Below are 16,206 nucleotides of genomic sequence, written 5' to 3' on the forward strand. Positions count from 1 at the left end.
CCAACGACATTACCTTCGTTGGTTTCGGCTCTTGATGAGCCACCTCATTGAAAGTGTCCACAGCGGAGCTTGAACTGTCATAAAAGCAAAGGGTAGACATATCGCACATTAATGTCCAACAACAGGTGTCCGGATACTTTTTATCAGATAATGTGTATCTTGTGAAACGTACTGGTTCACTCCTTGTTTAATATTGAGGCAATTAAGACGATGCGTCATGAACTGTGGTGTGGTGACAAAGTAGTAAGTACGGGGGGAGTTGTATATTGACTTACACTCCATTCTTTTATCGTCATGCATCGTGTGTCATTTGATGCATCAGTACGTGTGTGGTACATTCGTCTAAACATAGATGGCAGGACAGTCACGAGATGTGTAACCCGCGCACAGTACAACTGCTGTCATTACGTGAGTGAACAGCATGGAGAGTGATCAACAGGAGCAGCGCTGGATGACGTAGCTTCTGTGAATGGCGGGTGTAAAGCCACTCGATATTCACAGGCGGTTGGTAGCAATATATGGAGAGTGTGCACCGTCACAAGAAAGTGATCTTGCAACGTGACAATGTGTGTCTCCATAAGAGTAGGAAAACCACAGCTCCCACCCTGAAATGGGGTTCCCCATACAACCTCACCCACCGTATTCTCCTCACTTGGCCACATTAATTTCTGTAGGTCTTGTTCGAACCCTTTTCCTGGAGCCTGTCGCACTCGTTCCCTGACAGCTGCTCAAAGTTTGGGAAAGACTTATTCATAGCCTCAATTAGATAGAAATCGAGAGGAACCAATGAGTATGGCAGCACATGGAACCCCATTTTAACCATGGCATACGTGTTTTTCCGACTTGTACAGAGATGATAGTTGTTGTGTTGCAGGAGCACTTTTCGTGATGGTGCACCCTCTTCACACACTACCATCAACCGCCTGCAAATATCTGCAGTGTTTACACCCTCCTTTCACAGAAAAAAAGTAGTTCAACGCTGTCCTTGATTATCACATACAGTGTTGTCTCTCACATAATGAGAGCAGTTCGGAAAATGGGTTTTGCTGTGCAAGGGTTTCGCTTATAGTGATTATCCTGCCACATGCAGTTAGACCAAAGTACCAAATATATGCAACTGCAAAGATGGGAAAAATAAAGTACAAATCAATATTGAAAGGCCCTTATACACTGAAGCGCAAACGAAACTGGTGTAGGAATGTGTATTCAAATACAGAGATACGTAAACAGGCCGAATACGGCGCTGCGAACGGCAACGCCTATATAAGACACCAAGTGTCTAGCGCACACGTTAGATCGGTTAGTGCTGCTACAGTGGCAGGTTATCAAGACTGAAGTCAGGTTGAATATGGTGTTACAGTCGGCGCACTAGCGTTGGCTCACAGCGTCTCCGAGGCAGCGATGAAGTGGGGATTTCCCGTACGACCACCTCAGGAGTGTATCGTGAATGTCAGGAATCGGGTAAACATCAAATCTCCGACATCGCTGCGGCCGGAAAAAGATCCTGCAAGACGGGACAAACGACAGCTGAAGAACCGTCGAACATGACACAGGTGCAACCCTTCTACAAACTGCTGCAAATTTCAATGCCGGACCATCAACAAGTGTTGAAGGATTCGACGAAACATCACCGATATAGTCGTTCGGAGAGAAAAACCCATTCGTGTACCCTTGATGACTGCACGACACAAAGCTTTACGCCTCTCCTGGCACCACCAACAACGATATTGGACTGTTGATGGCTGAAAACATGTTGCCTGGTCGGACGAGTGTCATTTCAAATTGCATCGAGTGGATGGACGTGGGCCAGTATGGAGACGTGATGAATCCATGGACTCTGCATCTCACATGGCACTGTTCAAGCTGGTGGAGGCTCTGTAATAGTGTAGGCCGTTTGCAGTTGCAGTGATAAGGGACCTATGATACGTCTACATACGACTCTGACAGGTGGCAGGTACCTAAGCATCCTGTCTGATTCATGCCCATTGCGCATTCCGACGTGCAATTCCAGCAGAACAATGTGACACTCCACACGTCCAGAATTGCTATAGAGTTCCTCCAGGAACACTCTTCTGAGTTTAAATACTTCAGCTGGCGCCGCGCGGGATTAGCCGAGCGGTCTAGGGCGATGCAATTCTGGTCTGAGCGGCTGGTCCCGGCGGAGGTTCGAGCCCTCCCTCGGGCATGGGTGTGTGTGTTTGTCCTTAGGATAATTTGGGTTAAGTAGGGTGTACGCTTAGGGACTGATGACCTTAGCACTTAAGTCCCATAAGATTTCACACACATCTGAACATTTGAACTTCAGCTGGCCACCAAACTCCCCAGACATGAATTTTATTGACCATATCTGGGATGCCTTGCAACGTGCTGTTCAGAAGATATCTCCACCCCCTCCTGAGCTTACGGATTTACAGACAGCCCTGCTGCACTTATGGTTTCAATTCCCTCCAGCACTACTTCAGACATTAGTCGACACCACGCCACGTCGTGTTGGGGCACTTCTGCATGCTGTCGGGGGCCCTGCAGGTGTGCCAGTTTCTTTGGCTCATCAGTGAACATAGCAGGAAGGTGAGACGCTGAGTGTGTCTAACGTGTGGTGTGTGTGCTCAGCGGTGCACCCGCCGGACGTGGCGCTGTACGTGGGCCTGGCCGTGGCGATGGTGGTGTTCGCGCTGATGGCGGCGGCGGGCGGCTACCGCTGGCTGTGGCGGCGCAAGGGCGCGCGCGCGGGCGGCGCCGGCGGCGGCCTGTACTCGCCCGCGTCGGCCGGCGACGTGGCGGCGGGCGCGCTCGCCGCAGACCCGGAGAAGCGCCGCCTGCAGCCCGACCTGACGCAGACGGCGGTGATCGCGGCCGCCTGCTACGAGTACCCCTACAGCGAGCCGCCGCCCCCGCCGCCCGGCGCCCTCTCCCACGACGACGACGAGGAGGAGCACCACTACGACGAGCCGCTGCGGCCCGGCGGCTCCACCTCCAGCCTCAGCAGCGCCGGCACCGCCTCAGGTAGGCACCACCTGCTGCCGCCAGCAAAGGCAAACGGCGTTTAGAAAAACAGCCGCAACAGGTGGCATATTAGAACTACACTACTGGCCATTAAAATAGCTACACCAAGTAGAAATACAGAGCATCAACGGCTATTCCTTTAAACAAATATATTATACTAGAACTGACATTTACCCGCAATTTGGGTGCATAGATCCCAAGAAATCAGTGCCCAGAACAACCACCTCTGGCCGTAATAATGGCCTTGATACGCCTGGGCATTGAGTCAAACAGAGCTTCGATGGCATGTACAGGTACAGCTGCCCATCCAGCTTCAAAACGATACCACAGTTCATCAACAATAGTGACTGGCGTATTGTGACGAGCCAGTTGCTCGGCCACCATTGACCAGACGTTTTCTATTGGTCAGAGATCTGGAGAATGTGCTGGCCAGGGCAGCAGTCGAACATTTTCTGTATCCAGAAAGGCCCGTACAGGACCTGCAACATGCGGTCGTGCATTATCCTGCTCAGATGTAAGGTTTCGCAGGGACTGAATGAAGGGTAGACCCGCGGGTCGTAACATATCTGAAATGTAACGTCCACTGTTCAAACGGCCGTCGATGCGAACAAGAGGTGACCGAGACGCGTAACCAATGGCACCCCATGCATCACGCCGGGTGATGCGCCAGTATGGTGATGACGAATACACACTTCCAATCTGCGTTCACCACGAAGTCGCCAAACACGGATGCGACCATCATGATGCAGTAAAAAGAACCTGGATTCATCAGAAAAAGTAGCGTTTTGCCATTCGTGCACCCAGGTCCGTTGTTGAGTACACCATCGCAGGTGCTCCTGTCTGTGATGCACCGTCAAGGGTAACCGTTGACACGGTCTCCGAGCTGATAGTCCGTGCTGCTGCAAACGTTGTCGAACTGTTCGTGCAGATGGCTGTTGTCTTGCAAACAAAATGGTTCAAATGGCTCTGAGCACTATGGGACTTAACGTCTGAGGTCATCAGTTCCCTAGAACCTAGAACCTAGAACTACTTAAACCTAACTAACTTAAGGACAGCACACACATCCATGCCCGAGGCAGGATTCGAACGTGCGACCGTAGCGGTCGCGCGGTTCCAGACTGTAGCGCCTAGAACCGCTCGGCCACTCCGGCCGGATGTCTTGCAAACGTCCCCATCTGTTGACTCAGGGATCGAGACGTGGGTGCACGATCCGTTACAGCCATGCGGATAAGATGCCTGTCATCTCGACTGCTAGTGATGCGATGCCGTTGGGATCCAGTACGGCGTTCCGTATTACCCTCCTGAACCCACCGATTCCATATTCTGCTAACAGTTATTGGATCTCGAACAACGCGAGCAGCAATGTCGTGATACAATAAACCGCAATCGTGATAGGCTACAATCTGACCTTTATCAAAGTCAGAAACGTGGTGGTACGCATTTCTCCTTACACGAGGCATCACAACAACGTTTCACCAGGCAACGCCAGTCAACTGCTGTTTGTGTGTGAGAAATCGCTTGGAAACTTTCCTCCTGTCAGCACGTTGTAGGTGTCGCCACCGGTGCCAACCTTGTGTGAATGCTCTGAAAAGCTAATCATTTGCATGCACCAGCATCTTCTTCCTGTCGGTTAAATTTCACGTGAGTAGCACGTCATCTTCGTGGTGTAGCAGTTTTAATGGCCAGTAGTGTATGTTAAAGTCCTATTGATGTCCCACACATCCAGTCAGTTGTATCAAATCGGTGAAGGGAAATTCGTTCGGTCCCTTCTTTGTAGTCGAGAGCGAGCTGAGGTGAGGCTGGCCCTTCGGGGCAGAGGGAGGACTAGCGCAGCGCTGAGAACGGGAGTTTGTTTCTGCACAGGGGCCAAGTTATCTTACGCGAGCTGTACAAATTCTAGGCCACTTACAGCGGCCCAGAGGGTTTGCGGTGGTGGGACAGCAATGCCCGCGGCACCAGTGCGACGAACCGCAGCCCCGTGTTGATGGAGTATCTGTCCCGTTCGCAGTGCTGCAGGCGTCGCTGGAGCCGGAGCTGAGCGCGGCGGGCGTGGCGACGGCGGCGGGCGCGCGCCTCGAGCTGCCCGAGCTGGGCGTGGCGCTGACGGTGCCGCAGGGCGGCGTGGCGCGCGGACGGCGCCAGCGCGTGCTGGTGGCGCTGCTGCGCGACGCGCGCCCGCCGCTGCCCGACGGCTGCGTGCGCCTCTCGCCCGTCGTCATGTGCGGCCCGCTGCGCCTCGAGCTCGCCAAGCCGCTCATCCTCAGCTTCCAGCACTGCGCCGCGCCGCCGCACGACGCCTGGCGCCTCTCCGTCTGGTGCTGCGACACGCCGCCCGGCCAGCCGCCCTTCTGGCAGGTCAGTCCGTGCTGCACGCGCGCTCTCGCCGAGTACTCGCGGCAAGTGAATCTGCTGCAGAGAGCGAGTACGAGTTTAATAATGTACCGGCTGGTTATAATTAAAGTTTCCCCACGCTGCCCAGGCAGCCACCCTTCTGCCAGGTCAGTCCATGCTGCGCGCGCTCTCGCCCAGTACTCGCGGCAAGTGAGTCTGCTGCAGATTGCGAGTAGGAGTCTAATAATGTACCAGCTGGTTATAATTAAACTTTCCCCACGCCGCCCGGGCAACCACTCTTCTGGCAGATAAGTACCTGCTGCGCGCGCACTCTCGCCGAGTACTCGCGGCAAGTGAGTCTGCTGTAGAGAGCGAATATGAGTCTAATAATGTACCGGCTGGTTATAATTAAACTTTCCCCACGCTTCCCAGACAGCCACCCTTCTGCCAGGTCAGTCCATGCTGCGCGCGCTCTCGCCCAGTACTCGCGGCAAGTGAGTCTGCTGCAGATTGCGAGTAGGAGTCTAATAATGTACCGGCTGGTTATAATTAAACTTTCCCCACGCCGCCCGGGCAACCACTCTTCTGGCAGATAAGTACCTGCTGCGCGCGCACTCTCGCCGAGTACTCGCGGCAAGTGAGTCTGCTGTAGAGAGCGAGTATGAGTCTAATAATGTACCGGCTGGTTATAATTAAACTTTTCCCACGCCGCCCGGGCAGCCCCCTTCTGGCACGTCAGTCCGTGCTGTGCGCGCACTCTCGACGAGTACTCGCGGAAAGTGAGTGTGCTGCAGAGAGTGAGTACGAGTCTAATAATGTACCAGCTGGTTATAATTAAACTTTCCCCACACCGCCCGGGCAACCACTCTTCTGGCAATTAAGTACCTGCTGCGTGCGCACTCTCGCCGAGTACTCGCGGCAAGTGAGTCTGCTGTAGAGAGCGAGTATGAGTCTAATAATGTACTGGCCCGGTTATAATTAAACTTTCCCCACGCCGCCTGGGCAGCCCCCCTTCTGGCAGGTCAGCCCGCACTGCGCGCGCACTCTCGCCGAGTACTCGTGGCAAGTGAGTATGCTGTAGAGAGTGAGTGCGTGTCTAATGTATCGGCTGTTTATAATTAAACTTTCCCCATTTAACACATAATAACACGGAGACTAATTATGGTACGAGTACCAGACTTTGTAGCATTAATATCCAGAGTATGGGATGCATGAGTTCCATGCGTCACAGCGTCTCCGTCCAGTTCCAACTATGACCACCAGGTGCCGTGATCAGTCATCGTGATTCATAGTCTCACACACCTCACCACTTGTTAACGTGAGCTTGGACAAAAGGGAGCAGGGCCTTACTGGTAAAGCTCTATTATCAAAACGACAGTAAAGCGGCAGTTGCACTTCCAGAATATCGTCAGCTGAAAGGATTATGGAAGGGTCCTCTTTCTTCACCTGCTGTGTGGAGCATGTTCAAAAAAGTTTGAACCAAATGCAGGACTGGGTATCGCTTCGGGAAGAGACCGGCGACCGGTTGCACCTCAGATGGTTGATGAAATCGCTGTTGCTATGGCAGAAAACACTGCACGGAATTCCCATAGGGCAGCGCGCGTGATGTGTCACGACAGTTGAACAACCAGTGGTCCACTGTACGGGGGGGTGCTTTGAACCATTCTCAAATGGAATCCGTAGAAGATCCAAATCGTACAGCAGCACAGGACGCACAATGACGTATTGGCTTGTTCTCCACTTTGTGGCAAGTATTGAATTTGAGGAGGGCTGGCCCTGGACCGTCCTATGAACAGACAAAGCTCATTTTTCTCTGACAGGTGAGGTGAACGCACAGAATTGCCGAGTGTGGGGATCTCCACCTCCAGTCACTGTACATGAAGTTCCTCTTTATGGTGAACGTGTCACCGTAAGGTGTAGCTTCACGGCTACATTCATCGTTGGCCCATTCGTTTTTGAACAGGTTGGCGCTCAAGGGCCAAAAACATGCTGTTTGACTGTCCGGCGTTACTGTGATATGCTTCGCCAGCATGTCATACCCGCCCTACTAGGGGAACAGTAAAATGACAGTAAAGCTGCAGATGCACTTCGAAAACATCACCGGCTGAAAGAATTAAGGAAGGGTCCTCTTTCTCCGCCTGCTGTGAGGAACACGATGAAAAAGTTCGGATAAATTGGAGGACTGGGCATCACTCCGGGAAGAGGCCGGCGACCGGTTGCACCACAGGTGGTTGATGAAATTGCTGTTCCTACGGCAGACAACGCTGCGCGCAATTTCCGGTCGTCAGGCAGTGCGCGTGCCGTGTCACGAAAATTGAACATCCTGTGGTCCACTGTACGGAAGGTGCTTCGAACCATTCTGTACAAGATCCACATCGCACAGTAGATTGCACCACAGGACACGCAACGATGTGTTCACTTGGCTCTCTCGCAATGATTGAAGTTGGCGAGAGCTGGCACTGGACCATCATGTGGACAAACGAAGCTCATTATTCTCTGACGGGTGAGGCGAACGCAAAGAATTGCCGAGTGTGGGGATCTTCACCTCCAGTCACTGTGCACGAAGTTCCTCTTTATGGTGAACATGTCACTGTATGGTGTAGCTTTACGACTACATTCATCGTTGGCCCATTCTTTTTTGAATAGGTCGGCGCTCAAGCACCTAAGACGTGCTGTTTGACTGGCCAGCGTTACTGCGATATGCTTCGCCAGCATGTCATACCCTCCCTAAAGGAGAGAGGGGCACTGAACACAGCACTTTTCACGTAAACTGGGGCCCCACCGCACACCGCTCGTGAAGTTCACCTGCTTCTCCGAAAAACATTTGGAATTATCAGCCGATCGTTTCCAAATGCTTCGCCAGCACGATCACCTGATCTCACTCCCTCTGATTTCTGGTTGTGAGGCTTCCTGAAGGATAGAGTTTACTAGGGGAACATTCACACATGTGCTGATCTGAAGCGCAGCTTATCAAGAGAGCTACGTAAATGTTTCGTTCTGCTGTGCAGAAAGCAGCCATACGCTTTCAGACTCTTTTGTACACTCAAGGGCGCCATATTGAGCCCCTTTTGCAGCAGTAATGGTACCGTTTTGTAATGGTATGATTTACCCTAGAAGCACATTAAAAGTTTTTCGGTTGAACTGATTCTACAATACCTCTCTTCCGCATGTCCTCCACATTAATGGTACCAAGTTTGGTTCTCGTGCGGTAATTACTTTCCGTGTTATAACGTATTAAATAGGGAAAACATGGTTCAAATGGCTCTGAGCACTATGGGACTTAACATCTAAGGTCATCAGTCCCCTAGACTGAGAACTACTTAAAACTACCTGACCTAAGGACATCACACACATCCATGCCCGAGGCAGGATTCGAACAGTTTTTTTTTATAATTTGACAATTGTACACATGAACTGTTAGGGTGTTGGGAGAGCTACCTTCTGACACCTCTCTCTCTCTCTCTCTCTCTCTCTCTCTCTCTCTCTCTCTCTCTCTCTCTCTCTCTTTTAATTCAATGAAAATTTTGTGGTATTGAAGTACAGAATATTTAAACTTTTAAGAAAACCTGGTTTTTCGTGCTACTCAGTATTTATCAAACCTTATCTCTTAAACTACGTGTCGTACAACAACATAATTTAATAGATGGCTTCAGTAGTACATGTCGATAACGCGTACAAACTCTCTGGCCAATAAAGTCAGTAACAGTGAAGTAATAAAGTAAAAGGTCACGTATGATGCAGACTTTTTTTTTAGCAAACCAGCATTCTAAATGTAGTAACCGACAAGCATTTCCGCTTTACACTTTTTGTGGAGGCTCAAAGCGAAAAAAAGTTTCGGAAAGGTTTGAATTTATTTTTGCAGTTTGTTTGAAGCCGGTGGGTGCTATAGCTCGCCGTAGACGAGAGCAGTCTTGTGCTGTTCACTGGCGCGACGTTAAGTTCCAGCGCGCTATATTTTGCTGTTACAGGCGCGGTGCACTGCTGCGCGACAGTAGTGGCGGAGACAGTAGTATATCATGAAACCTATTTACAGAAACCTGGCAAATCCTGAATTACTGAAGAAGTGTCTGCAAGGTCAGACTCAAGATCCCAATGAGTCGTTCAATAATCTTATATGGACTTGCTTACAAATTTTTTTTGTTGGAATGAAGACACTAAAGTGGAGGGCCTCAGTGATGATGTTATTGCTTTTAAAGATGGCAACATTGGTAGGGTAAAAGTGCTACGGCATATGGGAATAAATCCTGGAAGAAACTGCATCAGAGAACTTGAACCGGTGGGCAAGGTTCGCATAGGTAAAGCACAGTTAGACATTAAGAAGTCCAGAAAGAAGAAGAGAAGAAATAACATGGAAAAAGATCAAGAGGATGATATACAGTATGGTGCAGGGTGCTTCTGAGTGACTAACAATAAAAAATTAAGCATATATTAAGTGAGTTACAGTCTTTGGATACTTTAGAAGCAATTCCTGAAAATTTACATTTTCTGTTGCATTTTTGCCGGTCGTTGTGGCCGAGTGGTTCTAGGTACTACAGTCTGGAACCGCGCGACCGCTACGGTCGCAGGTTCGAATCCTTCCTCGGGCATGGATGTGTGTGATGTCTTTAGGTTAGTTAGGTTTAAGTAGTTCTAAGTTCTAGGGGACTGATGACCTCAAAAGTTAAGTCCCACAGTGCTCAGAGCCATTTGAACCATTTGTTGCATTTTTCCCTAAATCTCAGAAACCACTTCGCATAGAGTATTCAAATTTTCAGGGAGTAATAACATACATATCCTGAGTCTACTCAACCAAAAGAACTTATGTTACGTATAATTAAAATTATTTAGGATAACGGACAAAAAAGTGCACGAAATTTTAATCGTTCAGTTAAAAAATTGTATTTCCGAAAGCAGTGGCTGAAGTGCAATTTTTATAATACAGTAGACTCAGAACATACAGTTTAATGTCTTGTAAAAGTTTCATGTCAATAGCTACCGTGCTTCCTGAAATACTGGGAAGCCAAGAAGCTAAATTTAACACTGTCGGGATAGGGCGTTCCAACTTCCCTTAAACTGGCGTGGGAAAAAAAACCGATATAACCGAAAAATTGATTGTGTAACGTCCACTTAGAAAAATTAATGAATTACTGTGCTGATAAACCTCTTACGTTATTTAATTTTCAAGCACCTGAGCAGAACTGAACGTCCTCAGACAGTTCTCTCTTTACTTTATTCTGATCAACACTAAACTGATACACAATATATTTTAGCGCAACGCAGTCTGACTTTCAATAATCCCTACAAAAGAATGGCCTGACTAACAATAACCTATACCTTTCATGAATTACTTACCTCACAAAAATCGTCGTTACTCGAACTACTGCAATACAGCGAGCGCCAATACTGCCAGCTAAATAAAAGATTCTAACTACTGAAGGCACTAACTACTGGTAGGTGCAGTTAGCAAATGCAAGATTTTGATGGAGAACAAACAATGTATTTACCTTAATAATATTCAAAAGTCATCATACAGTTCATGATATACAGTATTACAAATTTACTCTTTCTGATGGACACACGTCCAGATCGTCCGCTCTCAAAATTCTGCCATCTCCCTCTCCACATTCACCACTGCTGGCGAGGAATCGTTAGCGGTGGGACTTCACCCGGAACAAGTCCCGCTCACTCACCCCCGGTTTTCCTGGTGTTTGTTCGGCGCCTGGGCATCTTTTCAGTTGACCCACGTGGTTTACCGCGTTCGGTTGCGCTTGGCGCGAATGTTAAATTAATATCTTGGTAGGTCTTAAATTTTGCCAGATATTTAAAAGATGCGGTACAAAAGACGTGCACAATTGGCCTCAGATGTGCTAGGTACTTCCACAGCAAACATAAGAGAAAACAATTGTGCACTGAATTCTTTAAATACGAGAACTCAGTATCCAGGCGCATAGCCTATGAAGAAACATACTTCAATGTGAGAAAAAGCACCCAAAGCTAAAATAGGTAAAACCTACCCTCAAAGAATAATTTGCTTGGAGAAAGAGGAACCACCGTATACTTGACACTTAAGTTTCAGAACTCAAACAGTATGTGTGAAACAAGCACTATACTTCCAGAAGGCATCAAAAGTACTTTGTTCTTGCGAGATCGATCCAATCTGTTTTTGCGTGTTATTCACTGAATAGTTTTGCTGAAAAGTTTTAGGCGTGGAAGAAGAGCTAGCACAGCATGAAGGACGTTTTACAGACGTGAAAGATTGCAGCATTTATTTCCTCCACAAGTGCTCTGTGACAAACATACATATCATTGTTATTATTTTTAAAAAATGGTTTGAATGACATTTACGAAATTAATAAGTCTTTTGGTTAAAAACAGACAGGACAAAGAATAACGACAGATTATTTTCCTGAGACGTTTGCAACAGCATATGGGACACTAATCACACAGAAATAGCCACAATTTTTTATAACCTCGTTTATAATGCATTGGTATGTCATTGGAAGAATTTACAAGTTAAAATTCATCCATTACCCATGCAAACACTAACGAAATATGTCATATAAGCAAATATCTTACTGTTTTCATTATGCATTACTACTTTATGACATTCTTATATTCTTTCATTTTCGTGAGCTACTATGAGGGCATCGACTTATTTCTATATAAAGTTTATTTTAGACAACAGAGTTATTATACTGCATCCGTGGCTTTAGTACCGACATGACAGATTCAAGACCATGTATGTTTGCTCTGCTATTTCCCTCAAATAAACGTATTATAATAAGTGAAAATTATTGCCCTTAAATAACATCACGTCATTTCTTGTTTTCTATTGCTGGCAATGCTTTCAATTCTCTATAAATATTTTTATTTCTTTAATAACGCACATTCATATTATATTACTATCCAGAAAAACTTATATTTCTTGTCATTCCTGAATTTCATCACTGTGTAACATGTGTTGGACTGTGACGATAACAACTTTGTTGTAGCTTCCAGTTTGCGGAACTGGCGGCTGTTTAGGAGAAGGCCTCACACTATGGATAGGCGTGGATGGGGGGTGAATGGGCGGGACTTGTTCCGGGTGAAATCCTAGCGCTAAGGACACGTCTGCTGGCGGCTCACCTCCAACTTCGCAGCGCTACGTGCTGTTCACATCCAACAGCCCAACACTACACTAGCGAATATTCCAACAATGCCAACCAGCTACAGACTGCACGCAGCACAGTCAGTGCTTTTCATACAGAGCGCTACGTGGCGTAACCAACACAAAAACCTAAACAGCCTACTTGCAGTTGTTTCAGCGATAATTCGCCATCCATAGTCTGGGGCCTTCCCTTGTCGATAAAGTATCGGTACCTTTTGCTCAGTAGCGTGTCCCTGACGAGACCGCGTGGCTTTTCAGGAGGAGGCGGTGCTGGGCGAGGAGACGATCAACACGGCGGTGTACGCGCAGCTGGACCCGGGCCGCGTGCACCTGGCGTGCGAGGCGGGCACGCGCTGCGTGCTGGTGGGCCGGCCTGCGCGGCCGCGCGCCGCCAGGAAGAGCCTCCGCCTCGCGCTGTTCGGCCCGCCCGTGCCGCCGCTCGTCGCGCTGCCCAACTGCAGCCTGCGCGTCTACGTGCTCGAGGACACGCGCGAGGCGCTGCAGGTACACTACACTACATACACGGTCATGACACTCACTGCTGTGCAGATTGTTACCATCTGACAGCTGGAACAACACCAGCGCCGAGAAACCAGCCGTACGATCAACGTTTCAATTATTTTTCCTCTTACTTATTATGTTTCAACGTTCCAAACAATAGTAAATTATCGAGAGACTGAACTGTCATACAATAAAGGCTTCCACGACCGGATGTTTCAGCTGTCGAGAATTCTTCCAGGTTGTATGGCCGTGGTCCTTGCAACTCTACAATCTCTGATGCTTCGTCCAAAGCTACTTTGGACATCTTCACGTATTGAAATTTCGGAAACTGATGTTTTATGTACTATGACGAACTATTATCCACGGCTGTATAGAGAAGCGATCGAAATATATAAACATGGGGATAATTTTAACAGAGAAGAAGAAAAAGCTACCAAACTCAGCGATATATGGACAGTGGCGCTACAGTATAGATGAGAAGTTTTTATCTTTGACGTACTATGATCGATAGATATATTTTATCATTGACAAGGTTTATTTCTGCTATCACGTGAAATCCAGACCACTCCCACTTTCTACGGTATTTAGGCCGTCTTCGACGCCCGACTTGTCCTTCCCATTAATTACGTCCGTCTGATCGGCTCCTTTCTCTCCCGCCGTCCTTCCTACGTCACCATCCATAACACAGATTCCTACACCTTTTTCCCCTCCGCCGGTGTGCCCCAAGGCTCCGTCCTCTCCCCCCTTCTGTACCTTTTGTATACGGCGGACATGCCGCCCCCGTCCCCCCCCACCACCCTCTCCCCCCCGTCCACCTTCTCCAGTTTGCCGATGACACCACCTTCCTCGCCCTTGCCCCCACCCTGCACCGCTCCGAACTCCTTCTCCAATCCCATCTTGACCGGTTCACCGCTTGGTGCAACCAGTGGTTCCTCAAGGTCAATCCCTCCAAAACCCAGGCGATCATTGTATGCAAAACCACCCCTTCCTTTCGCCTCCTTGATTTCTATCTCACCATCTATGGCCGTCCTATCGCCCTCACTCCCACCCTCAAATACCTTGGCGTCACCCTCGACCGTCGCCTCTCCTGGACCGCCCATCTCCGGACAATCCAAGCCAAGGCACACTCCCGACTCCGGCTCCTCAAGCTCCTTTCGGGCCGTACGTGGGGTCTGGAACCCTCCACCCTCCTCCACACCTATAAATCCCTCATCCGCCCTATCCTCTGCTACGCCCATCCGGCCTGTATCTCCGCCCCCCCTTCCTTTTATAAATCCCTTCAAATCCTTGAACGCCATGCTCTCCGCCTCGCCTATCGCATCCATCTCCCCTCCCCCACGCGCATCCTGTACGATCTCATTCCTTTCCCCCACCTCCTCCTTTTCCTTGAAAGGATACAGATCCTGTACACCTCCTGCAAACTCAACCCTCCTCACCCACTTGTCTCGCCCATCCTCTCCCAACCCCACCCGCTGCCGCGCCTGTATTCCCACGTCCCACCTGGTCTCCATCTCTCCACCCTCCTTACCCTCTCCCAAGGTGGCTTCCGGCAGCTACCCCTCCCTGATGATGTCCTCCTCCCTTCCATCTACCCCTCCTATCATCTTTGATCCTCCCTCCCTCTTCCTCTCTCTGTTCCTTTGGGCACCCTCCCTCCCTCCTCCCTTTCTCCCCACCCCTCCCCCGGGCTTCCCCTCCCCTGTCCCTCTCCCCCTCCTCCCATCTCCTCAGCCATTGGCATATTTGTTCTCCCCTCCCCACCCTCTCCCCCCCTCACCTTTCTTCCCCTCCTGGCAGGTCCCCGAACTCGCACACGCTATGTGGACTTTCGCGCGCCGGAGATCATCGCCATCTGTCTCGTGTGTGTGTGACGTCGTTTTGTGTTTTTAGTGTCCGCCATCGCACTTCTATGTTCACTTGTCCCATCAGAATCGTCAGTGTTCTGTGTGCCGTGTCAACGTGTTTTCGGTGTCGTTATCGTCGAGTGTGAACGGCTCCGTGTTTTTCTTTTTTTTTTTTTTTTTTTTTGTGTATCTGTGACCACTATTTTTTAGCCCGTCACTATGTTCATTCTGTTTCTCCAACCTGTGTTCTGTCATTGTCAACACTATGGCTGAAGAGCGGCGTAGCATGCCGCTGACAGCCTACCTGTTTGTATAGGTATCAAAATAATAGTAAAGGGAAAAAAAAAACGACTTGTCAGTCAGAAAGAACTGAGCACAACCAGGAGCACCTCGAAGATGCTCAACGTAGCTTTGGGCGTCAGGGATTGAAGTTCCATTAACCACGGTCATACAACCCGGAAGAATTCTCGGCAGACTGAACTGTGGTGAAATAAATGTTAAAACTGCCGAATCTCAGTGCTATAAACTACAACTTATTCTTGAAGAAATACTTTCAATTATGTGAATAATTGCAGCTTATACCACTGAAACCAAAGGAATATAAAAACTTACATTTCATGCATGAGAAACATATATCTTTGTATTTGTCTGTTCTTATGACACGCAATTTCGTTGTCACCTAACAATTGTGTGTGGAGTCTGACGTTTTGCACATTATTACACTTTACTTGCTTCTCCAGTGGATGAACATTTCTGTAACTGTAACTACTTTTGCTTCAAAAGCAAAATCGTTTAAAATTTCTCAGATGTAGCAACAGTGGTGGAATCGGTTCTTTCTTTGTTGGGTAACAGTTACATATGATGTTTTATCATCACACCTGTGTGATTTTCCCTTCAGGTACAGTTGTGGTGACAGGTTGAAAAGTATCTCAGGCAGATTATTTACGATTCTCTTGTGACATACAGATATTTACTAAAGAATGTCACTATCTTATACGACCAAAAAAAATAACTGTCTAATAGACAGTTGTATTAATCACTGTGCCCCCCGAACATAGTGTTAATTGGAAATGCTTGCACTGCCGCCTAGTGCAATCTCTTATCTACAGCTCCTGTCCATTTCTCCATGCTAGCTAATTTTAGATTATTGCTGGAGGTCAAATGTAAATATTCATCTGTGCTGATGGTTCTTCAGCTCGAGCCTTTGTCTGGCACACATTATCACTCATCACCATTGATTCCATGTAAAGCCCGGATGCAGCTGACATTAGTTCCCTCCCTTTCCTTTCTCTACCCCCTCACAGCTATATATTCCATGTGATATCTGTCCTATGGGATATGTCCAAAAGAAAATATACCACACATTCATATGACTGATAACCCTCGATGGACTAAGAATCT

General features: G+C 48.4%; 1 protein-coding gene across 2 annotated transcripts in view; it reads left to right on the forward strand.

The window, feature by feature from the left end:
* The window catches only part of LOC126284394 (netrin receptor UNC5C), a 1,047,805-nt gene that overhangs the window by 1,003,874 nt on the left and 27,725 nt on the right, over window positions 1-16,206 (forward strand). For both annotated transcript variants that reach the window (XM_049983291.1, XM_049983290.1), the window contains 3 exons: window positions 2,611-3,003; window positions 5,012-5,358; window positions 12,719-12,964. In XM_049983291.1, coding sequence (XP_049839248.1) covers window positions 2,611-3,003; window positions 5,012-5,358; window positions 12,719-12,964 — 986 coding nt within the window. The remainder of the gene's footprint in view (window positions 1-2,610; window positions 3,004-5,011; window positions 5,359-12,718; window positions 12,965-16,206) is intronic.

The sequence above is a fragment of the Schistocerca gregaria genome, chromosome 8, assembly GCF_023897955.1.
Source record: "Schistocerca gregaria isolate iqSchGreg1 chromosome 8, iqSchGreg1.2, whole genome shotgun sequence".
In the NCBI taxonomy this organism is placed as follows: domain Eukaryota; kingdom Metazoa; phylum Arthropoda; class Insecta; order Orthoptera; family Acrididae; genus Schistocerca; species Schistocerca gregaria.